The 26839-nt window shown below is 33.6% G+C and overlaps 4 protein-coding genes across 4 annotated transcripts; 3 read left to right on the forward strand and 1 right to left on the reverse strand.

Moving 5' to 3' along the window:
* LOC120341063 (C-type lectin domain family 4 member M-like) lies at positions 1 to 3536 on the forward strand. The gene has a single exon (XM_039409496.2). It carries the CDS (start codon positions 1618 to 1620, stop codon positions 2317 to 2319), a length of 702 nt encoding a protein of 233 aa, XP_039265430.2. The 5' UTR covers positions 1 to 1617; the 3' UTR covers positions 2320 to 3536.
* A 1576-nt stretch (positions 3537 to 5112) lies between these two features.
* LOC120341049 (uncharacterized) lies at positions 5113 to 7035 on the reverse strand. The gene is made up of 3 exons (XM_039409479.2): positions 6876 to 7035; positions 6459 to 6629; positions 5113 to 6298 (listed from the first exon to the last, which is right to left on the reverse strand). The coding sequence occupies exons 1-3, from the start codon at positions 6937 to 6939 to the stop codon at positions 5325 to 5327; spliced, it is 1209 nt and encodes a 402-aa protein (XP_039265413.2). The 5' UTR covers positions 6940 to 7035; the 3' UTR covers positions 5113 to 5324.
* Positions 7036 to 12286: 5251 nt separating this feature from the next.
* On the forward strand, positions 12287 to 19214 carry LOC120341038 (uncharacterized). The gene is made up of 9 exons (XM_039409464.2): positions 12287 to 12423; positions 12744 to 12945; positions 13461 to 14371; positions 15256 to 15383; positions 15483 to 15612; positions 16062 to 16195; positions 16620 to 18273; positions 18444 to 18545; positions 18856 to 19214. Exons 1-7 carry the CDS (start codon positions 12295 to 12297, stop codon positions 16849 to 16851), a joined length of 1866 nt encoding a protein of 621 aa, XP_039265398.2. The 5' UTR covers positions 12287 to 12294; the 3' UTR covers positions 16852 to 18273; positions 18444 to 18545; positions 18856 to 19214.
* A 1578-nt stretch (positions 19215 to 20792) lies between these two features.
* On the forward strand, positions 20793 to 26460 carry LOC120341046 (uncharacterized). Its single transcript, XM_039409476.2, has 8 exons — positions 20793 to 21102; positions 21609 to 21764; positions 22353 to 22513; positions 23425 to 23569; positions 23653 to 23840; positions 24224 to 24380; positions 25925 to 26053; positions 26150 to 26460. The coding sequence occupies exons 1-8, from the start codon at positions 20847 to 20849 to the stop codon at positions 26185 to 26187; spliced, it is 1230 nt and encodes a 409-aa protein (XP_039265410.2). The 5' UTR covers positions 20793 to 20846; the 3' UTR covers positions 26188 to 26460.
* Positions 26461 to 26839: the final 379 nt, after the last annotated feature.

Raw genomic sequence — 26839 nt, forward strand, 5'->3', positions numbered from 1 at the left:
TAAACTATATATTTATATATGGTTTGTAGACTGCACGTCAATGGTTGGAAAAGTTTTGTGGTCAGCTGATCGTTGGTCAAATAACCTTACCAGGTTTGAGATTCAGGTTAAGATATTTTGTTTCGTCATGCATGAAACATTGTCAACAAATAATAATAATAAATTAAAATAAATCAAAAACACACAATGTTTCGCAATCGACGAGGAGTCGCGAAAGACTATTGAGTCATCGTGTCAGCGACACCTATATGCTCGATTACAGCAACATATATAGAAAAAGAATTGGGTTTAACACATACACATTTTAACACATTAAAGTCAGTGATTATATTCTGACGTATCGTGGGTCACTTATTTAATACCTGCTCCATGAATGACCACTTGAGTATTTCATGATTTATGAACTGTTTTATCATTTAGCAGGTTGTTAGTCAGCATTACTAACGCCTACCTAAGTTATATTAATTCATGATAAAATACTTTGATTTACCTTTCTAGTACGTAGCATTTAAGTATCTTGGAATTAGAGGATACAGTTACATGCAAAGTGGCGACCTACACCGATTGTTTTCACAGTACTCAGTAATGGATTTCTTTTTCAGGTAGTTGATCAAATCACGGGTTCGTGCTAATATTGAATATAATTACGTTCAATGGATTTTCCACTGGAACGTTTTTGAATGAAAGTTGTCACACACACAATTATCGAGAAATAATTTTTATTCGTATAATAATTCTAGATGGCCATCTCTACAATGCAACCGCTGCATACATACATACAAGTTTTCACCGATGCATGTTTGTAGCGCACCAACAATGGTGCCACCTATATCTTATTAACACAACCAACAGTTTTCAAATTGCTTTGAACGACGAAAACCGTACAACAACATTTTTTTCGACCGTTTTTGCAGAAAATTAATTACAAATATAGTCCGTTGGGAATGACATTATTATCTGAAACAACGTAAGCTAAAACTGCGAGCAAAAGAGGCAACCACAATGGCACTGTCGTCGCAGTCTTTAAACTTTTATGAACTGATTAGAGTCGAATACACGGAAGAATGAAAATGAACGGTGGCTTTGTGACATCACATAGTATAATCGCCGGACAAAAAAATGCAGTGTGCCATGAGAACTCTCCATTGTTCTCCACAGTTCAAGAGTTCTAAACTAAGAAAGGAATCATTGGTGAGTTGGTTATCCGGAAACATGACGCGGGCTGTAAACGCGACCAAGCAAATGCCACTAAGAGTGCAATCGCATTCTATTTGTATCTGGCACTTCTTTCTGTATTTACCATAATCACTGTTTTATCTTATATATATATAGCTTATTAATTGTTCCGCGAGCGGCTATAGAAACACTCATGCATGAGAGAAAATAATAATTGCCCCTTAAGAGTTTAAGTAAGGGTGATATTTTGCTTCTCTGAACTGCGTGGATGCTTTGAATTATATTCAATCGCACTGTGCGTTCTCCTCTTTTGCCTCTTTCTTCATAAAGACGCGACAACCGGTTAAATCTATTATCTTGATGATCTATATATCACGTAACCGTCACGAAATTCGGCATTTAAACTAAAGTCTATGTAAAGTAATATAGTGGTTAGCCGCTATGCATATCTTAGTAATCTTAGTCCTAATTGTTTCACAATCTGCCTTATTTCCCTGTCTCCAATGCGGTGTTAATTATAAAAAATCGACATCGCGATTAAATCTCACTCTTAGCATAAATTTCTCGCCGGCGTTTCTCCACAACAAAACAACTGTCGAACCGGAGCCTTTTGCACCTGTACAAGCAACCAAGCCTACATACAAGCTTTCTTTATGTCCAAGATGTATTCAGCAACCTTGCATATTCGACATGAAAATCGTGGAAGATTACAAAAAACAAATAGCGGATATCGAAAGACGTCTAAGTCATCTTGAAGCCGGAGGAATAGTGTTTGGTGATTGTTGGTACTGGCTCAGCAGCTATACAATGAATTGGGATGCTGCAAAGGGGGAATGTGAAAGCAAAGGAGCAAGACTTGCAACGGTTGGAGTTCGGGATAACAACATACGGTATCACCTCGAAGGTATCATAAAAGATCGTGGTGGTGGATTTTATTGGATTGGTCTGAGTGATAGATGGAATGAAGGTACCTGGAAATGGTCTGACGGAATTTTTTCTACCGGATCGAATACACCATGGAGAAAAGGAGAGCCGAACAACCACGGAGTAAAAGGAGAAGATTGTGGAGCATTGGAAACTGGGCTCATCGATCATTCCTGTGGAACGATGTTCCGGGCAATTTGCGAGAAAGATATTGTGTAATTTAAATTGGCTATTTGCAATTGGCGATAAACTTCGCACGACGTTTTGTATATGCGAATTGCTGTATTTGATGTAATTTTTTTTAATTTCTTTTTAATTGTGTTTATTAAATGTGTCAGTAAATTATCCAAAGATTTGACGACAGAGTAGCTATTCACATTTAACCAATTTATATTATATTGGTGTTTATATAATCACTACATGATATCATCTCTATTATTGTTTGTAATATGCATGATATAAAATTATACCCAATTGGATAATTGGTATCAAATATATTTATAAATTTGTAAGGTCCACCAACCGGACCTACGCTTGTCTGCCTATTTGTTTCCCGTTATTGAATACGCTGCCCGATGACCGGGGTGATCTGGAAATAACTACTCGTGTTCTTATGTCACAGTTAGCTTAGCGGTCATAGCAGGAGTAAATGTTCTGTGGCAAAAGCTCGTGTCTGTGTAGACCCTCAGGCATGCGAGTTACGTAGGATTTACTGTTGGAAAAGACACGTATTTTGTGGCTTGTGCGATGGCAATAAAAAGCTCATATTGTAGTAAAAGTCCTTGTAATTTGTTTCCTCACTGATCATGCAAATAAAATTAAGAATTAACCTTTGGGAGTAAAATATTCCATTGCCTTAGAACTCCACTTGTTTTGTCTTCTAAGTCATAGGTTTTTAAAGTGCTCCGTACGGAGCCCCAGGGCTCCGCGAGAGAAACCCAGGGGCTCCGCGAGTTATTCAATTACTCTTCAAATTACTGACTAATTTTGTAACTGTTCAGAGAAGCAATAACAGCTTTGATAAAATCTGACAACAATATAACCTCGAAATATGGCAAAGAGGCGGAATTAAAAAATGACATTGTTTATAATCAGGAGCGCGGCCAGGATTCTTAAGAGGGAGGTGGTTCAAAATTGGAATCGGAAATTTCCGCGCAACATTCTTTGCGATTAAAAAAGGGATAACGAGATTTCTGTTGCGTAAAATATTCAATCCATGACCGATGCGAGCATTTAACGTGTCTCGTCGTTATAATGTAATTGTGCTCATCGTTACTCACTGTGATTCGAGATTACTATTAGGATTACTAAAATGGAAGAATACTATTCTAAAACAACATAAAATATGTGATAAACTACCAACTATAAATAAATTGGAGTCGTATTTTTGCGATCTTGGGATTTGTCAAACTTGATTTGTTCTTTCGCACTTAAGATTATTATAAAGCAAGATATCGCCGTTTAAAAAATTACAATGTTTGGGCAAAATACAAACAATTAAAATTTATTATGTTGCATTCGGCTCCGTCGGTAGTTTCAGAATAAAAAAGTTACATCGCGGATCGCGCGCACAGTTGATTGCGTGCGGCTCCGTCGGTAGTTTCAGAGGTACATCGCGCGCACAATTGACTCAGTCGCAGTCGATTTCGCAGTTACTACAAAGAAAACCTAAAATAACACCAAATTTTGTGATTTACAATGTCTAAAAAAGCGTTTTCAATCTGAGGTGAGTCTGCTGAAACCAAACGTGTGATCTCCCATTTTTAAGTTTTAGTTTTAATATTTTAGAATGCCGCTTTTCAATCAAGAATTTTGAGTTGCGGATTTACCTCTTCATTAATTATTATTTTTAGCATTTCGTCGCCAATGACTATAATATGGTAACATGTTTTTCACATTGAACTCATAATTCCCCACGAGAACAAAAAAGCAATTAACGTCGTCATTGTGTAACAATACATGTATATGCCGAGGGAAATTTTTGGTTTAGGGAGAATAAACACCGGCGTAAAGAGGTTTGAAGGTTCAAAAACACGCCATGCTGACGAAAAAATTCGGCGATTGTAACAAAATGCAATGGCGCACGTTATTAGCGCCTTTCAAGTCTTCTAAAAATGTCAAAAGGGAAAAGATTAGACCCGTAATTTATTATTATGTTTGTCAAGTGTCAGATTTACAGCTTTAGTATATATGATTTATGTATGAAATTTAGATTTATTTATGACTTGTATTAACCCTATTAAAAAGGTTCAGCATTAAAATTAGGTATAGTACTTTTAACTTGCTCAGGAATATTATTCTGAAAGTAACAATTTTAACATTCATTTTGGGGTCCGTGAATAATAGTCAACCTTTTCAAGGGCTCCGCAACACCAAAAGTTCGAGAACCCATGTTCTAAGCAACTTTGCGCTAAAATATTTCTAAATACCTTAACCAAATCTACATATTCATCATGAACTTGACATCAGTTGTATGGTCGAATTAATCCAATGCAGATATATTGAAAGATACACTTACATCTTAATACAATTTATACAGTCGAAATCCAAATCAAATATTGCATATTTTTGGCTTTATAACTGAAGCCCGGTACCAACCCTGTCGAAGTAGGAAAATCCACATTATCGATTACTGAACCTCTAAAGTCTAAATGGTATAATGTTGTTGGCGCAAGTAAGATTTATGAACTTTCCAACATTCTTTCTTTCATTAGCCCATACGGCCATCTGAGAACTGCAATTAATTTTTGAGTCCATTTCAAACATTAAAATATTTCCACGGTTTTATTTTGTTTTTTATGTTTTTCACTTTCTTTTCTCTTCTTCGGAAATTTGAATTTCGAATGTTTGTGAATTTATTTCAAAATGCCCAGTTGAGTAAAGTAAATTTATGAGAATGCTTCAAAAACTATTAACAGAATATTAGAGTTTGAGTTTGTTTGAATGAAGAGCAGAATATATTCCCCTAGTATATATGTGCTTCTGCTAATGGTAGACTCCATGATATATTAATTATTAATGTTCCCTGCGCATGTCCTCGCTCTTATTTAGCTATTTTATTGGTGTTAGAAAATAAGTGCTATTTTTCCGTCAATAAAAAAAATGTCGATTGACCAAATGATGTTAAAATTTTAATATAGAAAGAAAAGACAACTTATAATAATGTAATATTATCGAATAACAATACATTTTAATGAAGTCTTTCAGCGTGGCCAAACAATTCTCTAATATTGCAGTACGTGATCTTTATGGTACGAATCTTTGGTTGCGGGGCTTCCTTTTCTGCCACCATCGCTATCGGAATCGCTTCCTTTTCCACCTTTTCGGCCATGATCGGAATCGCTTCCTCTTCCTCCTTTTCCTCCGTGATCGCTATCGGAATCGCTTCCTTTTCCTCCTTTTCTCCCATGATCGCTATCGGAATCGCTTCCTTTTCCTCCTTTTCTCCCGTGATCGCTATCGGAGTCGCTTCCTTTTCCTCCCTTTCTCCCATGATCGCTATCGGAATCGCTTCCTTTTCCTCCCTTTCTCCCATGATCGCTATCGGAATCGCTTCCTTTTCCGCCCTTTCTTCCATGATCGCTATCGGAGTCGCTTCCTTTTCCGCCCTTTCTTCCATGATCGCTATCGGAATCGCTTCCTTTTCCACCTTTTCTGCCATGATCGCTATCGGAGTCGCTTCCTTTTCCACCTTTTCTGCCATGATCGCTATCGGAGTCGCTTCCTTTTCCTCCCTTTCTCCCATGATCGCTATCGGAATCGCTTCCTTTTCCTCCCTTTCTTCCATGATCGCTATCGGAGTCGCTTCCTTTTCCGCCCTTTCTTCCATGATCGCTATCGGAATCGCTTCCTTTTCCACCTTTTCTGCCATCATCGCTGTCGGAATCGCTTCCTTTTCCTCCTTTTCTTCCATCATCGCTATCAGAATCGCTTCCTTTTCCTCCCTTTCTGTCATTATCGCTATCGGAATCGCTTCCTTTCCCGCCATTGTCGCTGTCGGAATCGCTTCCTTTTCCTCCATGAGTTGAGCATGATGAACTGCTGCTTCCACCCTTTCTTCTCTTTTTCTTTTTTTTACAGCATTTTGGATTTACTTTTATAGGTTCGAAGCCAAGAAGAAGCTTGTTTGGGAAGTATATCTTCTCATCTTCTTTATAACTATCGCCATCTCGAGCTTCCTCGTCACATGGATGACAACCTAAAGTGATTAAAAAAAGTATATTGTTATGATTTGAGTTTAATAAATTTTGATCTATTACATTTTGATGTTGATTTGGATGTTACTTTTATGAAAGTTTTACACTGGTCCTTGAAAAGTAGATTTTAGTATTGCAGAAGAAGTTCAATGATAAACTTACGTCCATAAAAATATGGCTTTGGGCAATGTTCACCATCCTGTTCTGCTTTTCTGATCACCTTGATGTAATATTTTCGAAGATACCCCTTCTTGTACAAGTTACATGGTGTTGCAGGCTCGTATGTTGACACGCAATCGACTGGTGGTGGTGGCGGTGGAGGTGGGGGCCGATCTGAAAAAAGTTAAAGAGTGATGTGAAATTTTAGAGACTTAGATCCATTGGCGAAAATTCGACATTATTTTTTATTGGGAAATATAAAGTCTACAAATATCGACTCCCAAAGTATATAAACCAAAAAATTTACTCCTATTCAACAATTGGATTTTGGTAAAAGTGAAATTTGAATAGCGGCATACTATTGTACTGGCATATAGTATTAAATTGAAAAGAATATAAATTGGTTTAACATAAACTTACAATATGTCCCAACTGAAACCGCAGCAAGTGCAGACACGAACGAAAGTATGACAAAAGTCTTCATAGTTCCTCAAGTCGCTTACTCGTCAACCAGAATGAACTAAATCATTTTTACATAAAAGTTGTCTGTTTTATACACAAGTTCACGATGAAATACTGATAACTATAATAGAGTTTCGTATTAACGATGTCATGGTATTCATTATTGAAGTTTCTTGGTAAATTTAAATATCGAAATCGAAATAATGACTATGCAAAATTATTTTTTTCACAAAATTGGTAGTTGGTACGGGCATCTCGTGTAACATTATTTCCAGTTTCGGAATGTCTCAAGCCAAGGCCATTCTAAGTAGATACATGATATAGGATGGCCACTATTTGGTGTACCGTAATTAAAATAAAATTCTGGGTAAAGAAAATAATTAGCTTGGATTAGATAGAATTACACGTGTTGTTAACCGATTTTTGCCGAAAAGTTCATGATATACGATAAGTATTGAAAAAATGTTATTCGTTCGGACTAATTTTGTTTACGACGAAGTTCGACGAACTGCATGAATTATTTTGGTTCAAAAAAAACAGAAACAATCATTATTTTCTCAATATAGAATCTTTGATGTTTTTCATTCAAGAGAATGAAACTTTTGTATTGTGTTCAAGCAAGGGATGCGAAAACGAAATTTATAAATCATTGATTATATTTCATTTGTGCAATGTGTATTGGGGACTTTGCGTAAACAATACATCCAATTTATCCCCTTCTTTGCATGTTCGTTATATTGACAACATGTAATTCATTTCATCGTAAAAGGAATATTATTATAGTATAATAAGTATTATTAGTATTCACATTTGATAATGTAAAATATCTGCCAAAACTTTTTTTTCGGAATTGTGTGATGCGCTTAAAATCCATTGTAATTTAATTCGACTTCAACTACATTTGAAATATTTTTGGCCAACTATATTTTGGAGACAAAATTGTCTCCAACGTCTTGTTCATTTGTGTTATGACAAAGACGTAAAGTAAATTGAACTTTTCTAATGTGGAAATGTATAAACGAAGAAAGTTACTTAGTAACAATAGAAATCCATCCATCTTTTTATAGCCGTAAAGTTGCGCCGACGCCTGTTATTTAAACTTACTTGTTGGTGTTCGCAAATCCCATTGTTTGTTATAATTCTGGAATATGAATGATCTGGATGTCACTGAAAATTGTAATTGTACCTATGCAATATTTGCAACCATATCATGAAATAAAATGTATATCTCAATTCTTCTATTAGCAGTGGGCCAAATTAATTGTCGCTAGCATATTTATACACTACAATAGTTTGTTCGAAACGTTACTTGTGCGGCTTTCTCAAGAGTTCCGCTCTATTGTACGATGCTGATGTTTTAGTACTTCTGGGTTATTCATGGGTCTGTCACGGTGTTAAGGCTACTCGAAACAATAGTTTACATAACATGATTTATAGTTGGTACTGTACTCGATATGTTTGTTCGTCGCCGATTAGCCAATTGTGAGACTTCCCGTTGACTTAAACGACAAGAATAAATCGTTCACAGAAAAAGTATCGTTAGTGATCTTTTGAGTGGTTTGTTGTAAAACAGGGTATAATTATTCATCGTAATATGCCCTAACAACGGCGCTTTATTTTACGAAGTCAAGTTTCTAGTGTCTTACAGAAAAAAGATTGAGCATTTCAAGTTCAAATTCCATGTAAATTTATTATTACTGGGTTGACACGATATTTTTAGTTTAGTATTTTCAGGAGAAACACAAATTAGCAATTACATGAATTGTGAAAAAAAAACTAAAGAGAAAACTACAGACAACTTTAATGGAGGTTATTCTGATAATTCCAGTTCTTTATCAAAATGTTGCATCAGATTGCTGTTTAGAAACATGACAGGCAGAGTATGTTAGTGGAAGTCAGTCATACTAAGTGAAATCAAAAATTTTGAGATCAAATTTCCATTATTTTTAAAAGTAATGCTATTTATTGAATCTCGTGGAAACTGAATATTTATAAAAAGTTTCTTGAAGTAAGATCATCATCATCTTGTTGAACTGTGGTTAGATTTTCGCTCAACCACTTTCGTAAATTGTCAAAATTAGTGTTCTCAGACATACTTGAGATTTTATAATTGTTTTCAGTAGTAATAACGTCCGAAAGTCTCCGTCTCGAGAGCAATGTTATTTATTGCCCTATAAAAAGTAAAAATATTATCAATCATCTAACACTGTCATTTTTGCATGTACGTGCATAAATTTTATTTTTTAAAGAAAAACTGTAATCACAGAATGGTATGATGAACATTATTTTTTCGGTTTTATTGCGAAAAGTGGACTGGAGCGATATGATTGTCATTTATTCGTTGTTTCATTTGGACTTTTTTGGTGACTGTTCGTGCCTCATATATATTATATGTTAACATTTTTCGAATAAGTGACGTATATAAATAAATAAGAAAAACAACACTATAATTCAATTTGACTTGATATATGCAATTGTCTGATGATCTAATCCAGTGGTCCCAACCTTTTTAGAGTCGGGACCCACTATTTATTACCACAGCTTATGGCGACCCACTTAACTTTAGTTTAATTTTCTTTTGTTTTTTATGACATAACACAGAACACAGCAATGACTACTCTCCGCAAAACTACCGTGTTCCCTAGAAAATAAGACCTGGCCTGAAAATAAGATAATAATTTGAATTTTCAAAATGATTTAAGATCACACCACTATTCAAGATTGTGTGATATCACAATTATGATATTTGTCACTTGATTTCTGTATAGGAAATAGAAATAAAAACAATGGGTGTCGGGTTTTATATAATGTTTAATAAAAAATCTTGTGATTTTCTACAATGTAATTTTATTTTTGATAAATTAACACAAAACACCTCTTCCAAAAAAAAACATAGTGTTATTCTTGAAATGAAAATAAATCTAAATCCTGTCTAAATTTCGGGGAAACACGGTAAGAAGTGCTGTACAGTGTACAAAACTGCTATGCGTAAAAAATCCACACGTTCATTCTTTGTGTAACAAATTTTTGTTCCTTTGAGAATACCCTAAAAAGGAAACTTTCACAGATTAGAATTTAAATTCAATTTAATTTCTTTTGTTTTTTTGAAGATTTACGTATTCAAGTCGCCACCGATCCTAATAACCAGTATAATTAACCAAAGCTTTCTACATCTTTTCACGACCCACTAAGATTCCTTTTACGACCCACCAGTGGGTCGTGACCCATAGTTTGGGAACCGCTGATCTAATCTGTAATCACAGAATTAATTTCGTTCCATAATTTCCAAATGCTTTGCGACAAAAACCTTATTGTTTGCATAAGACAAGCATCGGTAAACGTGTCATTTTGAAACACTTCCAGAATAAATTTTAAAATAAGTACTACAGTAAACACGATGATATATCCATTTATTTTAACCCTTTTGTTACTCGAGATCAAATACAAAAACATCATTGTTCTGATGTTTGTGTAAATCGTATCATCATTTGAAAATTTGTCGAAAATATTACAATTTCTCGCATAAGTATCAATATGGTATATCAGTTGAAATTTTACTTAGTATTGGTATTATTAATATTATAGTTTATTGTTTACATGAAATTGAATATAAAATGCCGAGAACGTTTTTGGTAAGTTGTATTGTATTCAAACCTGATTTCATATTAGCAATATTATATTATTATTAACAACATCCAGGTATGCTTTATTCGGCGAATTCAGCAAAATAAATTAGATATAATGTGATAGCGTTGAAAAGACATTATAGCGTTCGAAGTATTTTTGCAAATGCTACCATGTTACATTTCAGCCTTTTTTTTAATTATAATACAATGCTGTAGATACAAATTAAAGGCAAAAGAAAAAGTGTTCAACTTGGTATTTTACACGCACCGACTGCGTCACTAATAGCCTTCGCAAATAATCCAAACCGGTTTGAACATAAACAACAATGCTAATCTTCTTCGGGTTTACATAAACTCGAGTTAAACAGTATAATTCCACTAGCATGTAATCATTTGTACTGTTTAAGTACTACTTCTTAATATTTAATTAAAAATATCTGACAAAAGTGGGCTCTCTGTTTTAACTTTATGATCTTTGTACAATTATGTTTTATGAAATGCTATATCGAATTTGTGAATGCTATATCGAACTCACAGTTCTAAGAGGTAAAATATATCGCATTGTACAGAAAGGTATATGTCAAGTGAATTTCGTTTTTCCAAGCAGTAATTGCATAAACAATAGAACATAGAAAATACAAAAAAAAAAATGAAAATTGCACATTTTTATTGGGGAAGGGAAGTCACGGGGAACCAAAGCTGGTTATCGAGCAGCGACACCCAAGGTTCAAATATCTAATTTGAAAATTTGAAATATTAGAGTTAGGAAACTACTGTTTTGATGGTGAGTGTCATACGAATCATCAATCTAACATCGCTTAATATAGATAGTTAATTTCTCGAGATTGCATTAAAGAGTCGAAACACCAACTAAATCACATTCAGTTTAAGTGCAAATAGGTATTCCTTGAAAAGTGATATTATTTTAACTATTTTTGGAAAAGTGTACTATTTGAAATATCCGGTTTTATTATCAATTCATATCCATTGTTACCGACGTGACTGTTTGTTGAAACACAATTGTCGCGCATAAGATTAGTCCATGAGATTATCCCAACTAATAATATTGGCGAAACTCGCAACAACAGATTCAAACAAAATCTCACCAAAAATCGACAAAGGATAAACAGCGTACGTTACGAAAACTGAAAAAAAAAAAAAAAAATACGAAAACTTTTATATTTGTTTCGTTTCTTTTTTATCAGAAAGATTAAGCTGTTCTTAGATAAGCTTGTTGTTAGTAAAACAGTGATCTACGTGTATGCCTCTCAGTAAACTTCAGCCGATGAATAACATATTATATATGATTGATAAAGTTTTTTTTGCATAGTTATGGAGTCAAATTTTACGTTTCGCATTTCGACGAATAACTCTGTAGTTTTCAATTTCAAACTGTTCTAATATTAAACGTTCAATACTAAGTAGTATGCTTTACATTTTTGAGAGCCAATTGTGTCATATACCAACTGTCTGTGGTAAAATGAATTTTACTGTTGCTTATTACAATTTTGTAAACTGTGAACATGGGCTAAATTGTCGCAAAATGAAATTTGATATCCCTTGTTCGGAAAATTATGAACGAACTCAACGCTATATCAAACATACATATACTATTCATTCTAAATAAGTAGTTTTAAATCAGGGACGCAACTACTAACATTTAGTTTTCATAAAGTTCGTGAATTTTCGTTTTAATTCAACTTGGAATTTATTAACACTGAATATATGTATTTTTACAGTTTGGCATAACTATGCAAAGCATACTTAAAAATAGTTTGCCAAGCGAGGGACTGGGTTCTTTGAGAAAAACGCGAACCAGCGAAGTTTCTGCCTTTGTTAAAAATTACAACCAGGCACAAACAAGAGCACTGCGAAAAGAGGTAACATTGTTGAATTATTGTAACAAAATTGAATAGACCAAAAAATAATTTGCCAGTCTAGGTCTATGGCGATACAATTATCACATCATAATTACGGTTAAATGTCCAATAACTGTTGATTTTCCCATCCATAAGTTATGTAGCCAAATTAATGTCATTCTGAACAACTTTTCATCATAATATCTTCGATATAGCATCGCTGTAAATGTCTGAAGACGTCTTACTTCAATGAGGCGAAATGTAACAGAAAAACTTGAGTTTTAAAAACAATAATAAGGGATGGTATATATACGATTATAAATTTTATCCAAATATTTCAGGTTGAAATATGGCACAAAGATACTCGACACATATTACGATCCATGAATGACCGGCAACATAAACTTTATTCATCATTATTGGAACTCAGCAAAACAAAAAAGTTGATCAAAACTCAAAGACAAGACGAAGATAAGACTAAAAAATTAACAAATGATCTTGAATGGAGAAAAAAAGATCTCTTGGCAAGAAGATTGAAACAAGGTAACATAGTAGTTCAAAAGATTCAATATATAAAGTAAATATGTATACGAGATTAGTTCGGTATGGGCTGCATTTAAGATAACTGCGTTAATCTAGGCAAATCCTATTTCAGGATTTCAGTCTTAAGTAACGTCACGTGTATTTTATTTTGCTAATAATTCAATCAAGTATTTTTAAAGTTATGAGAAAGTATTGATGTTTTTAATTACTGCAAAATTTGGTCATTTGACATGCAATTATGCAATTATAGAAACATTTGAACTGGGATATAGTACATTAAATATCAATAAAAAAAAAGGAATGCCAAATTTGACAAAACACAGGGACCGCCAATTACGTTTATATAAACTTTGTGCATTACTTCCTATTGGAACTTTATTATGAGTGATATTCTCAATTTCAACATTCAGATATTGTTTACATTTAGGCAGCAAACTTTGTTTGTATTTATATATATTTGGAATTTCATTTTCTACACCTTAATTTATTTTTATACATGGTGTATTCTACGAAAGCATCATTGGATCAGAGTGATGGGAAATCTTTGAATATCATGAAAATTAGACATTTTGATTATGAAGAGAAGTTGTCAAAAAATCGCAAGTCGTCTCCGATAGAAACTATGGTTCAAATGGCCAGTGGTACATTTTCACCGAATACCGCTCCGCATTTAGCATTGACAATTGGTAATGTTACTGCGTTTGAAAACATGATGGATAATTTGACTGAGACTGAATATTTGGGCAAGGCATTAGAAGATACTGTAAAGAAGGACGTTGTATGTGAGAATGTAAACGAACACCTAGAAACAAGGGAGTCTGAATATGAAATCTCAAAAAAAGATTTAAATGACTCAGACACTAACAATACTGTAATAGCAATGGTTGAAAATGCCAATTTGTCACCACCCTTGCTCTCGTCTCGCGTAAGCCAACACTCTGATTTCATTCGTGGACCTAATTGTCTGATCATGACAAAATCTCACCGTCTAAAACCTGATCCTATATTGCCAGCTAGCGGTGAGTTAAAAACGTTGTCAAAATTTGCCATCTCGCGTTCAAAGCGAAGACAGAGACTCAAAGACATTGAGTTTGCTCAGTTTGATAAATTAACAATTCCGGAAAATGACGAAGTTTCCGATTTCTCTCCACAAAAAAAACATGGCTTTACAACAAAGCAATACCTGAATACTAGTAAAAACGATTTTTTCGAGTCCGTCGAAAATGAAATCACTGAAGAACATTGCTCGCCTAATCAACTTGAAATAAAAAGTCAAGTTGAAATCAGTATCGATTCTGAATGTTTCATGAACGAAAAAGGGCGAAAGTCAAATAAGGGAAGACGTAAAAGAAGAAAATATAATTCACATTCATCAAAAACACCATCTAATCCGTCCGAGGAAATGAACAATCGATCATCGATACAGGTTCGTTTTTCCTATCATTTTTAAATATTGACTGTGTGGTTCAGGGGTGGCTAACCTGCTTTCGACCGCGACCGACTAGAATTGTCATAATAGCTCGCGATCGACTGATCGGCAAAAATGTCATACACAAAAACGAATGAGTATTGAATATACAGATAACTGCACATACACATACAACAAATTCCGCCGCTTCCAATAAGCTTTGTTCTTTGGGCGCATTCCCAATGAAATCTGTATTTTTCATGTTCCGTTTAATTTGTTAATTTGATGTTTTTGTCGTAAGTGTTGAAAATTTCCCAAAAACCTTGCCAAGTATCCATGTATTATTTAAACATTATCTAATGTTACATACCTGCTCAAACTGCAGCATCTCATTTACAATTTCCTCCAAGTCCGATTATTCGCTCGCTTGGAATTAGACGAAATTTGGTATTCTGATGCCATTGTATACCGTTGCGAATAGAATTTATCACACCGCTCTTGGAGTGGTGCAAAAGTTATCGTAGGATCGTTTGTCAGTCAAGAGTCAAGACACACGATGTTCGGCATGTCTAAACCTTGGCAGCGGCGGAATTTGCACATGTTTTGTAATAATATGCTCTGTCGGTCTTTTCCAAACTCAAATATATACTGTATCTGTATAAATAGTACTGTATTGTTTCTGTTTTAAAACACACAACATGCGCTGCATGAAACTGGTACAAGGCAATTTTTTGACGTATGGTATCAAATTTACTCGCAGAAGCGATCGACTACTCGAGACGTGGAGATCGACCGGTCGATCGCGATCGACGTGTTGGCCACCCCTGGATAATATATTAATTTTGTTAAACAATCTATTATTTTTTTTTATAATTAAATTTCCTTCTTTTGTCTATTTACAGGCTATGGAGGGAAAACAATATCAAGTGACAGTTTATAAGAAAGATATTGATGGCAATTTGAACGAAGAAAGTGAACTCATTGATACAACAGTCGATGTTGCCAAATACTTTCATTTTGCTTCACACAGGTAGGAAAACAATCGACAAAATCGAATGTAAAATGATGGAGAATACACAGAGCTCAGATTAATCTATTACACAGTAATTTGTATTTTGTGTTTTGACAGGGATCGCCTAACTAGGCAACAACTGTTGAAAGATGCAAGGGATAAAGAAATTAAACAACGGAAAAGAGTTTCGGAATTTCTTGTAAAGTTGTCGCAAGATGAAGAAGAAGGAAAACGACGGATGAAACTAGTATTTGAATTATATATATATAGATATATATAAAGATTTTGAAAATGATAAACAATACATTTGTTGAAAGTTTTCTTGTAAATTTGTTTCTGAGATTTTTCGACGAATATAAGATACGGAGAGATGGGTAAACGATAATGTAAAATGAAAGGTATGCAACTGAAAACCGGAATGCGGAGAGGGGTGGGTCGTGCGACTGAAGTGTACATGATTATTAAATAACATACTTGCAAAAGAATAATGGTTCGATTATCGCTGAAGATATTCATGAAACCATATTACTTGGGATGCCAGCTCTGAACAATTTTCGATAGCTATCAGGTTTATCACCTGTTGCACACTGGTAAATCTCTAATGATGTATAAGAAGTATAGCTAATTGTAAAATGGATAAAACGCTTAATGGTTGATAAAATTGTATTGTAATTAGCATGTTTTTGGAACTTTCAGAACGCTAAAAATAATGAAGAAGCTCGGTTGGCTCTCAAAAAGCGATTAGAAGCTATTAAAAAAGGACCACCAAAATATGGTATTATTGACCCCGACGAATCTATTCCTGGCTACGTGAGAGAGTACATTAGACCGTAAGTATGACTGAAAATACAGCAGCACTATAGTTCTACAACTTGGATAATGGTTTTCTATTCAATTTGTACATGGTGACATTATGTCATGATAAAATAAGGAACTTTATATATCAATGAATAAAAGTGAAATCCAATAACCCTTGTTGGTTGTGTTTATAAAATAGCTTAACATTCAAACTAGATGGATAGCCATAAAACAGACACTAAGTAAAGATTGCATGGGAGACGCATGCGTTCAAATAGAAGTAAAAAATAGTTTTAAACTTACCCAAATCCACTTATTCAATTGATATATATATTACTGAAATCACACATATATATGCGCCACTCAATAGTCCTGTTAATGAAATTCTCATCATTAACTACAGTATATCATCATTTCCTACAATGTGGTTTTGGAGCGACATATTACTTTTTACAGACCAAAAAACGAGACGATCAGAGCAAAACGAGAGAGAAAAAGATCAAGTTGGTGTCTGCCGTCAATATATACGCTAAATGCATCCTTAAACGGAGCAAACTCTCTCTCTACGTCGTTTAATTCCGGAGGAAATTCTAGGCACTCTCAGCAAATAAAAGATTTCAACTTGTCGTCATCTCATCTTGTTAATATCAATATGGAAAAATATATTATACAAGCAGCATCTCAATGAATAGATTAACAACTGATTTCCTCGAAAACACATTTTTTTTTAAAGAATACATAGTTTAATGGCATTACTAAAAACTAAAAAAACTACTACATTACTAAAAAAATTCTATATATTTCGTGATATATACAATATATTTGATTGCAAATAGTGGGCGACTGTTCATTCAAAGGAAAATTATCTCTGAAGAAGACTCATCCCTCATTCACATTTTAGCTTGTATAATTGACGAATAGGATGTTGTTTGACAATTCCTTCGCTTTTTTATCTGTGCCGTTTTTTACGTTAATACTTTTCTATTTCTTCTTTACTCGTTTAGAAAATGCAAATATATGTACAACAATTCGCTAGGTTTTTGTTATGTTTGTATCCAGCTCAAAGGAAAGTCCAATAACCGAGGAAGAATTCGTATCGAATAAAGTGTCTGAAAGTGTAAAATAATAAACTGGTATTGGTGCCATCGAAGACATCACCATATTCCAAGTTGCCGATAATTATCAATATATCATGATATTGAGGGATTTCAAATGGGAATTTTTATTTTTAATTTTAGTCTCCACGTTTGCAGAGAAGATTAAACACACCTTCAGGAAAAATAAAAATAATTCATTCATTTCAGTTTTTATTTTTTTTAAAACTTACTTCAAATAAGGAATTTCCGGACCAGGAATTCTTTTTCGGACTGGGTTCGTATTTCAAACGTAAATTCTTCTACAGTTCACGACTCAAGTGATTTATTCGAAACAATTTATAATAAAAAAAAATTTTAATTACTTTTACGTTAGGACTTGTGTATCATTAATAAAATGTTATCGTTCGAGACATGGTGTCTCGATATTCCGAGCTAAGGAAATCAATCAAATTAGTCGATAAAGACTTTAAGTAAATTAATAATATTAACATTTTAGAGTATTATTCAATTATTAGCCAATTTGAATCAAATTATAAGCTAAATAGTCTTAATTAGTAAATAATATTTCGATGAATAATTTATCTGGACACAGAACATGAATGATTTTTGTCAGGCCCTTACATTTTTTTAATACTTGAGAGTCAAATCTCTTTTCTTATCTTGACGGCTATCCTCCTGTTTGCGTCAATGGTAAATATGATTTGTTCTTTATTTTACGTAAAGAAATTCACAATATTAATTCTCATGGTTGATTTATTACAACATTCGTAAAATTCTCTTCCCATTATTGTAATTACAATCAATTTGGCGCCAGTAATTGCAAACACGTGCTGGGTGAAGCTATATAAGCAAGCCACCGGGTTTCGGAATATATATTTACATTCAAGTCAAATTCAAAGAAAAAGAGTATCATCCTAAATCAGGAATGGAAATTGGGAAGGTTTCAGTTATTGCAATTACATGCCTAGTGACGATTCTCATTCAATCTACATTAGCTCAAGATATTCGAGGAGGTATTGTAATAATAATTTTGTAATGTATTCATATTTTAGCACGAATATAAATAAAGACAGATATTATTTTCATCAACAATATATTTTAAGAATATTTGTATACCTGCTATGAACAATGTTTACGTTTCCTCATATTTTAAGAAAATTCTGTCTTATTTTTATCATATCAGGCGAACCATACGAATTGATACCAAATACACGAGATTTCGAAAACAGCCAACTATCAGCGAGAGATCTTCGACGATTGTTTAACAGATGCATGCGACGAAACTGTAAGTTATAAATACTACTTCGGTATCATACGAGATTTTACTTAAAAATAGGGGCAATAAAGTATTGACATCACTTCTCATATCCCGAATATGGCCTGACAAACTTATATAGAAAGAGTGTTTTTGGATGGAACGAACCTTCAACCGTCATAGTTTGTTTCACATAACGATTTTCTGGGTTGATCATATTCCACAATGAAACTATAGATGACCGTTTTGTATCTCACCTAGAAATTTGAAATTTACACAATCTGATCGCGTAGATTGACTTACCGAAGTACTCATGTGTCATACTTGTCTTCAATTCTAGATGACATATTGGAATTTTGTCTGTACGAACTTAATGCTTACTTGAATCAACTTATGATTGAACAATCGAGCGGATGGTAAGAATCATCGTGTATACGAGGAAGAAAAGAAAAGCAAGCGTGGCAAAATTTCACTGTAGCAATTATCGATTCAGTCATGAACTTAATTGAGATCTTATGAAAACTACAATGAAAGCATTGAAAGCTTGTAAACAAAGCAACGACAAATGCCTAGCAAAGGCCTGCAAATGATTTTATTCATATATCCTTTTATATCAACTTATTCTGCTTTTTCTTCAATATGTACAAATATGTGTATTTCATCTTATTCGGTAAAAAATAAAGACGAATTACAAGTATATCTATTTTACGTATAGTATTTACTCAGGGAGTTATGCAAACGTCAAGAATTATGAAGATTGAGAAGTTTATTAGCAAATTTTAATACTATGTGGAAGCGACAAAATCAGCTAGTTGGCGATGAATTACACTTGGCACTTTTCAGATAAATTAAACATTTACAACCTGAGGTTTCAAATGCCATTTGACATGCAACACATATCAACGAATGCACAAAAGATAAAACCGTAGCATGCGTTGCAACAATGTATTTGCATAAAGTATAAAGGAAAAATAAAATTTGAGTAAATCAAGAACCTGACAATTTTCACCAGTTATATTTTAAATTTATATATTTAAAAGAAATGAATTATTGGGATCCTACTATCTAATAAAAACGACTGATATGAGAAACGACTAAATCACATAAGAATTTCTAATTTGAAAATGATGAATCTCATCTATATATTTGGGGGGCGAGTAAAAAATCGCGCTGGAAGATGCAGGAAAACAGAATGGATTTCAAACTTGTCTAGATATATCAAAAAAGTAAAAGATAAAAAAATCTCTTAGTTTATTCTATTGAATGAAATTTATGAAATAATCTGTTTTTAAAATAAATGTGACAAAAATACCACAATTTCACCAACAAATGATCTTTATAAATGATGCGTCTTATGTACTATCAACAAACAGAAACTAAATTACACCATAAAATATTTGGTAACATGTAAATCTAAATCTTGACTAATATTTAATGACTTGACTCGAGCACTGGAATTTTATCTACCACCAAAACAATTTGTTTTCAAAATATTTTGCCCTAAATGACTTCAATATCGCTTCAATCAGAAGCTCCAAGTCTATTTTTCGTGCAGAGAATGATCAGACGGCACTTCCTGAATTCTCCATATTTATTGTTTATTTATTTTATCTTGTAATATGCTGTCGAAAATACAGGAAATTATTCAAAATTTATTGGTAAAACAACATTACCTAAATTGTATATTATGAACCACTCTGCCAAAACAGTTCAAATTTGGCATCATAATACTTGCGTGGTAATGATGTTTTTCCATGTACTCATGTAAATAATTCAGTCATTCTTCGAACAATCGAATGATATTGGCGACTTCTTGCTTAGCTAACAGTAATGTAGATGCTATTAGTCGGATTACATTGATGCAATCTTTTTAGACAGCTAATTGAAAATTGGTTTTTATAATTTTTCACGATGCACTCTTTAACGAAAAAAGTATGATATAAGGTTTATACTATGTAATTCAGGATTTGTGCTTCTCACTAACACAAATGTATTTTTGTAGCGTTTCGTCTGACCTAAGTCATTCCTCATAAGAGCACTTTATAACAATGACAAGAAAAAATATTTGTCTGAGGAATTCTACTTTTGGTCAGACGAAACGTTACAGAAATACATTTGTGTTAATGTGCAGCAGGATAAATAAGACGGTCCTGTTTATTTCCGCTACAGCATACTTGCATTGTATGCATACGAATTCATTAGCACAAAGGCATTGAGGAAGGATAAAGAGTTAGGCTCGCGTAACTTCTACTCATAAAACAGTTTATATGTAGCTTTTCATTAAAATTTAAATCAGTTCTTTCGAATAGTTATTATAAATCTAAATTTGCAATGAGGTCGTTATTCTCATTATTGCGAATATTCTTGTTACTGCAAACCGGACATGCCCACATGCCTACTGTCTACGAATTTTGCTCACATGTTGTAGAACAAAGGGGAGTAAACTTGCCATCCTGCGATGCTGCTGTGTGTAAGGGCAGACCTGGTAAAATGGGGCCTAACGGACCAAAGGGAGACACTGGATTAACAGGGGAAAAGGGCGATGCATGTAACCCCACACCATGCGAAAGGCAACTTGCATCCATGGGTATGTACTTTGAGAAAAACTTTCAAAATGACAAGAACGAAAATAATAATATCTTGTCAACGATGTTTCATTTGAAGGAAGAAAATATTTCACACTATTTACTTTTTATAGTTCTACACATTATTCTTTGACACAATAAAAAAAATTCTTGAAACTTCTGTATCAATTTGTTTGGTGAAAAATTGAAAACATGATCTTTTGAAGGCGTAAAAATTTTAATATATTTGATGCCATAATCCACAAGACTTAATTTTGCTAATTGCCTATTCTCTTTACAAACATCATATACGCCTTAATTATTAAACTTAAACTCTTGAGAATTGCTTTTCAAAGATTTTTTTTTAATCGCATTAGTAGTTTGTGCGTTATAATTTAGGATTTTCGTAATAATTTACTCTTTCAAAATTATTAAATATCTTCAAAAACAACAATTATTTATGTGGTGTTCTTTAGTAGTAATACGATAGAAGTTACCAAAAAATAATAATAACGTGTTTTTGAAACAGCCCTTCACTGTTCGCTCGGAATAAAATTCCATGATGTACAAGATTATGCAATGACAGCGTCCAGTGACGGAAAGTTGCACCGAGCATATTTTGGAAGACTAGATGCACAGCCTAACGCCCATTCCTATGGTTCATGGTGTGCCATGGATAATGCTGGTAAAAATATTTAAGTACAAAATTATAAGGATAAGGGTGACAGAAATAATAATAGTCGAGGGAGTGTAATACTCGAAAGTATTTCAATATCGGTGATTCACATCCATCCTGGTGAAAAAAACGATCGTTCGTCAGAGTAATATAATATGATGTTTTGGGTCTTGCGTGTTATTACGCGTACAAACGGTTGGATCCACATTTATATTTACGCACACAAAGAATGTAGAGACAGCTAACGATTGATGCTACAATTATATAAGACATTGAACTTGTTGGTTCGTAATGTCTCAGTATGTATCTGCCACAAGTCACTTGTAATGTAATTATAAATTACCGTGCCGGGGAATCGATGGAGAACGCGAGCAATTGTCTTTGTTAGAATGCATATTTGTGTATGTGACTGCATATACATGCCACATTACGAAACCTATTCCAATGTCATTTTGAATGGATTTGAACAGTTTTTTTTTGTGATATGCATTTTGTTCATTTATCTTCTTATTTGATATTTGATGGATGACATCGTAGATTTTATCAGGTTTTAATCAAATGCAGCATATTTTAAAACTGCCGTGTTCCCAATTCAAGGTCCTGGTTGGATTCAGATAGACTTGGGAAAGCCAAAGTTTGTGGCAGGAATAATGACTCAAGGACGTCCATATTCTAATGATTGGGTTACTTCATTTGAAGTTGCTTGTGGCTCTAGCCAACAACAGTTAACGACAATTGCTGAAAATGGAATGAACAAGGTACAAATAGAATATGGTAATAAATTCAACCAAGTTTCTATTTTGAAATAAAATTATATTGAAATGGTCAGAAACACCAATGAAACTATTTACTATAATTCAGGAATATTCATATAAAGGAGATTTAAAGGTGGAGAGAATATAGAAAAATAAATAGTTAAATTACTAGGATTATGTTTCTTGTTGTATTGAGTTGCTACTGTGCAGTTACAGTTTATATTACAGTTTTTAGACTTAATTGAAGACTTTTTTTGTTTGTTGACAGCGAATTATAAATTCGAATTAAAGTGGATCCCAATAATTACAATACAATATTCACAACAATTGCAAAATTTGCACGTATTTAAAATCGACTTGCTGGCGTAACTTGTGTTGTAATATAACTGGTTGCCTATTGCTTCATTTTGGGCCTGCTACATAACTTATTAGCGTTCTGACCAAAGAGAAAATTAAGGTACAAGCGTTAAACACGTTCGGAAACAAATATTGCATGGGTTGCTATTGCTACTATTTTGTTCGAAGACTGGGATATCTTGTTTTTTAACATATTTTGTATTACGGTGTTTTGCTTGTTACCTTGTTTAGAAATGGGAAATCTTTCACTTTAGCGTGAATGCGCATGACTCAGCAAAGTTTTTCTGTAATAAAAAGGATATAAATAGAGATTTTGATCGCAAATTTTATGAATATAATTCCCTTAGATCAATTGTGGCTGAAGGAACAGCAACGGCAATAAAACATTTAAAAGATATTTTGCAACTTAATTGACTATAAATATACTTTTAAAATAAAGAAATTATAGTTTTTTTGCTAGGGTGTCTGGTATATATATGTGTGTACTATACTTTCAACGATATTTTGTATTTTGTTTTTGCTCAAGAAGTATTTTTAATTTTTGTTCATCTTTCCAGGTATTTTTAGGTAACAGTGATGCAAACACAAAAATTTCTAACATGTTTCCGACATCTTTATCCTGCCGATATGTCAGAATTTTCCCCAAAACTTGGAATAATAAAAGTTGCATGAGAATCGAGTTGATTACTGGAAACTGCCACGGTTTGTTGCCATTTTGTTTTATAAATTATATCATTTGTTGGGATGGGACGTTTTATGCGATGTTTCGCACTGGTATTTTTCAGGTAGGAAATCATATCGGTTTCAAATCAAATCAGCAGGCTATGATGACGGCAATACGTACGAGCTACGTGTGAATGGGATTGACGTTAACAAAATCAATTATAACAGAGGACATAATATTCTTGTTATAAATTCTCGAACCCTTACTTCAGAAACTCGCGCATTTGACACTTACGAATCAACGAAAGCAGTAAGTTTTTATACAGATTCAATTACGAGTGGAAAATACTTTGGAGATTATGTTAAATACCAAAACTATTAGCTTTGGTTTGAGTAAATATCTGTCATATATTATTCAAAATTTTTCCATAGTTTGCTGAATGAAAATGTGTGATACTGTATTCTGAAATCTTATGTTTGTGAATATTTAAGCAATTATTAAAAACTAGTGCTGAAGTCTTCGCAATGCATTTATATGGATATTTTAAAACCAAGTTTTGATCAAAATGAAAAAAATTGCAAACAGGGTAATTTTTTTAACTCATATCCCAATGGCGCATTTATTTGTAAGGCAGTTTTTTTTCATTGCGGCTTATTCTGAAAATATTAATGGCATAAATTACCTTAATGAAGGTAAAGAACATGATTTCATACCTAAAAGAAGTACCTTATGGATCTCTGATTGCCATGGCCGTCAGGGATGCAACAACGTCTAGTAGAATGGACGATGCGGATAAAGCTTTCATGTCTTCTCTTGGTGCCGGTGGAGAGGATTGTCCAATAGAAATAGGTAACTTATAATTTGAATTTAAATGTATATGATTAACGTACAAAAACACTATATGAAAAAATATTTCAGGTATCTTTCAAGGCAGAAATTATGCTTCAAGTAATCCAGATTAAATCGGGGATTCCCCGTCCAAAGTTTAAATACTGTTTTTAGTAATTACCCATTTCTAGTGAAAACTGTATAATTTTTAATATTATTGTAATTTTAGCACGGTTGATTTTGCCTATTGACTGAAAAACAATCTCGACTGAGTATATACATATCTATGGTACTCTGTACTGGTAACGGTACCGTACTTGTACAAGCGTAGCTGGTAAGCTAGATTACCCATGCCGTTTACTAGTAATTTTGAATGTTGCCTATTTAATTTAATGTACCTGATTTATCAGTGTGCACAATCTAACACTTCACACCATAACCCCGACTTGTTCAGCAGTTGGTCTTTTGGTTCTTCGTTGCAATCTCTAGAAATCAACCACCTCCGGTAAGCGATACTCGTTCGGTACTCACCGACAGATTTCAAATTCTAAAATTTCGATTTTTTCGTTTTCAAATTAAAAACGTGAACCTTGGGTGTCTCTGCTCGATAACCAGCTTTGGTTCTCCGCAACTTCCTTCCCCAGTAAATATGAGTAATTATTCTTTTCTCGTAATTTATGTTCAATTGATTTTTTTCATTACTGGTTCAAACTTGACTTGACTTGACTCAAATATAACATTTTGTCAATCGCAAGTACCAAAATATTGCGATATGGTTGGTGGACTGCTATAAATATATATACAGCTAAATATCTGCATATCGAGACAACTTATATACATATACAACCAAACAAATATGAATATACTATACAGCCAATTTCATATGTATATACAGCCAATTCAATGTAAAAATACAGCCATTCAAGTGACACACAACCACATACAATCAATCCATCATACATATATGCACGCTATATACCTGGACATGTTAAGAGGTCATATTGCCCCACTTCAGCTGATTAAAAACTCTTATATGAAAACCATAACGCTATTGAACGAAATATGAAAAAACTAGCGTAACTCAATATGCATATGCACCCATGATGTACATACAAAATTCAATGTCATATGCACATACATTCAACTTATTATGCATATACGGCATTTAAACCAATGTATAAATGTAAGCAATGTATGTGTATATAGACAACTCAAGGTGCATATTAGTGGAGGTTACGTGAGACCAATTCCCAATCCCCTCCCAATCCCCAATCCCGGGATAAATATGGAAATCCTATCCTATCCCCTTCCTCAATGCCTTTATGCTAGTGGATTCGTAGGCGTATAATGCAAGTACGCTTTAGCAAAAACAAACATGGCCATACTATGGCACACCAACACATATGTATTTCTGTAACTTTTCGTCTGACCAAAATCAGACTTCCTTAGCTTCCGTTCTACATAGCAAATAAATATAGTAAATAAGCACACTATAGAAAGGGAATGAATAGTTTGTAAAGCAATGCAATTTAGCGATTGTAGTCAATGTATCAAACTTTTTTCAGCCCCCCGAGACTCGTGGGCTTTTCTTACACAAAAAGTGATGCCCGGAACTAAATTCCCTGAATGGAAAAACTGCTCACATACTCCAAGATACGAAGGAATCGCTGAAATAAAGTCAAGCGTTATTTTAGGTTAGTTGATTTGTTAATAGTTTTTTTTTCGTTCAGCGTTCGCTTGTGATCTTGTTAAAAATAAGGAGAATGTTAAAAACTATCACATATTTACAGAGCGATTTGCTGGACTGGAGCACATTGACACCACATGAAATAGTAAATTACGAGACCCATCAGAAACAAAACAGAAACTTATATTGATGGAATATTGAATACTCTCTTGACAGACAAACTCTCAAATTTTAGTTTACATTCGAAAATCTCATCACAATTCAGAATAAAATACCGGATGGCTTACGTAATTGCTTCCGACCTAGAATTACTATTCCAATGTTTGCATAACTTTCATGGTCTGTTACTTGTGCTGTTTTCACGTGTCGATTTGTCATTTTCAATGAATAAACTATCCGAAATATTGGGTCTTCTGGTTCAATATAGCAGGGGTTCTTAAGCTTTGGGTGGTATGGAGCCCGAGCAGAGGTTGACTATTATTTGCGGAGACCCACAATCAATTTATAAAATAAAAACAAATAAATATATTGTTACTTACAGATTAATGCTTCTTGGTAAATTAAAATTACTTCAAACTTATAGATAATGTGTTATCTGAAACCACCCTGTTGCCACATTTCGACGATACAGTTGTCAAATTTTAATAATGCCGTCATTGCTTCTTTAGACAGTTACAAAATTAGCCAAGTCATTATTTTATTAAGTTAACGAATAGCTCTCAGAGCCCATAGGTTTCTTTGGCGAAGTCCTGGGACTTACTCGTATATAGAGCACTTCGAGAATCTATGCAAT

Source organism: Styela clava, chromosome 14 (assembly GCF_964204865.1).
Source record: "Styela clava chromosome 14, kaStyClav1.hap1.2, whole genome shotgun sequence".
Lineage (NCBI taxonomy): Eukaryota > Metazoa > Chordata > Ascidiacea > Stolidobranchia > Styelidae > Styela > Styela clava.

Bases quoted from the DNA above. Each gene is read 5' to 3' on its own strand.
- LOC120341063 (XM_039409496.2), top strand. From the start codon at position 1,618: ATGCATATCTTAGTAATCTTAGTCCTAATTGTTTCACAATCTGCCTTA.
- LOC120341049 (XM_039409479.2), bottom strand. From the start codon at position 6,939: ATGAAGACTTTTGTCATACTTTCGTTCGTGTCTGCACTTGCTGCGGTT. The intron at 6,630-6,875 runs GTAAGTTTATGT...AACTTTTTTCAG, and splicing joins GGTTTCAGTTGGGACATATT to ATCGGCCCCCACCTCCACCG. The intron at 6,299-6,458 runs GTAAGTTTATCA...TAATCACTTTAG, and splicing joins AAAGCCATATTTTTATGGAC to GTTGTCATCCATGTGACGAG.
- LOC120341038 (XM_039409464.2), top strand. From the start codon at position 12,295: ATGCAAAGCATACTTAAAAATAGTTTGCCAAGCGAGGGACTGGGTTCT. The intron at 14,372-15,255 runs GTTCGTTTTTCC...GTCTATTTACAG, and splicing joins ACAATCGATCATCGATACAG to GCTATGGAGGGAAAACAATA. The intron at 15,613-16,061 runs GTATTTGAATTA...TGGAACTTTCAG, and splicing joins GAAAACGACGGATGAAACTA to AACGCTAAAAATAATGAAGA.
- LOC120341046 (XM_039409476.2), top strand. From the start codon at position 20,847: ATGAGGTCGTTATTCTCATTATTGCGAATATTCTTGTTACTGCAAACC. The intron at 23,841-24,223 runs GTAAGTTTTTAT...ACCTTAATGAAG, and splicing joins CTTACGAATCAACGAAAGCA to GTAAAGAACATGATTTCATA. The intron at 26,054-26,149 runs GTTAGTTGATTT...ACATATTTACAG, and splicing joins AAAGTCAAGCGTTATTTTAG to AGCGATTTGCTGGACTGGAG.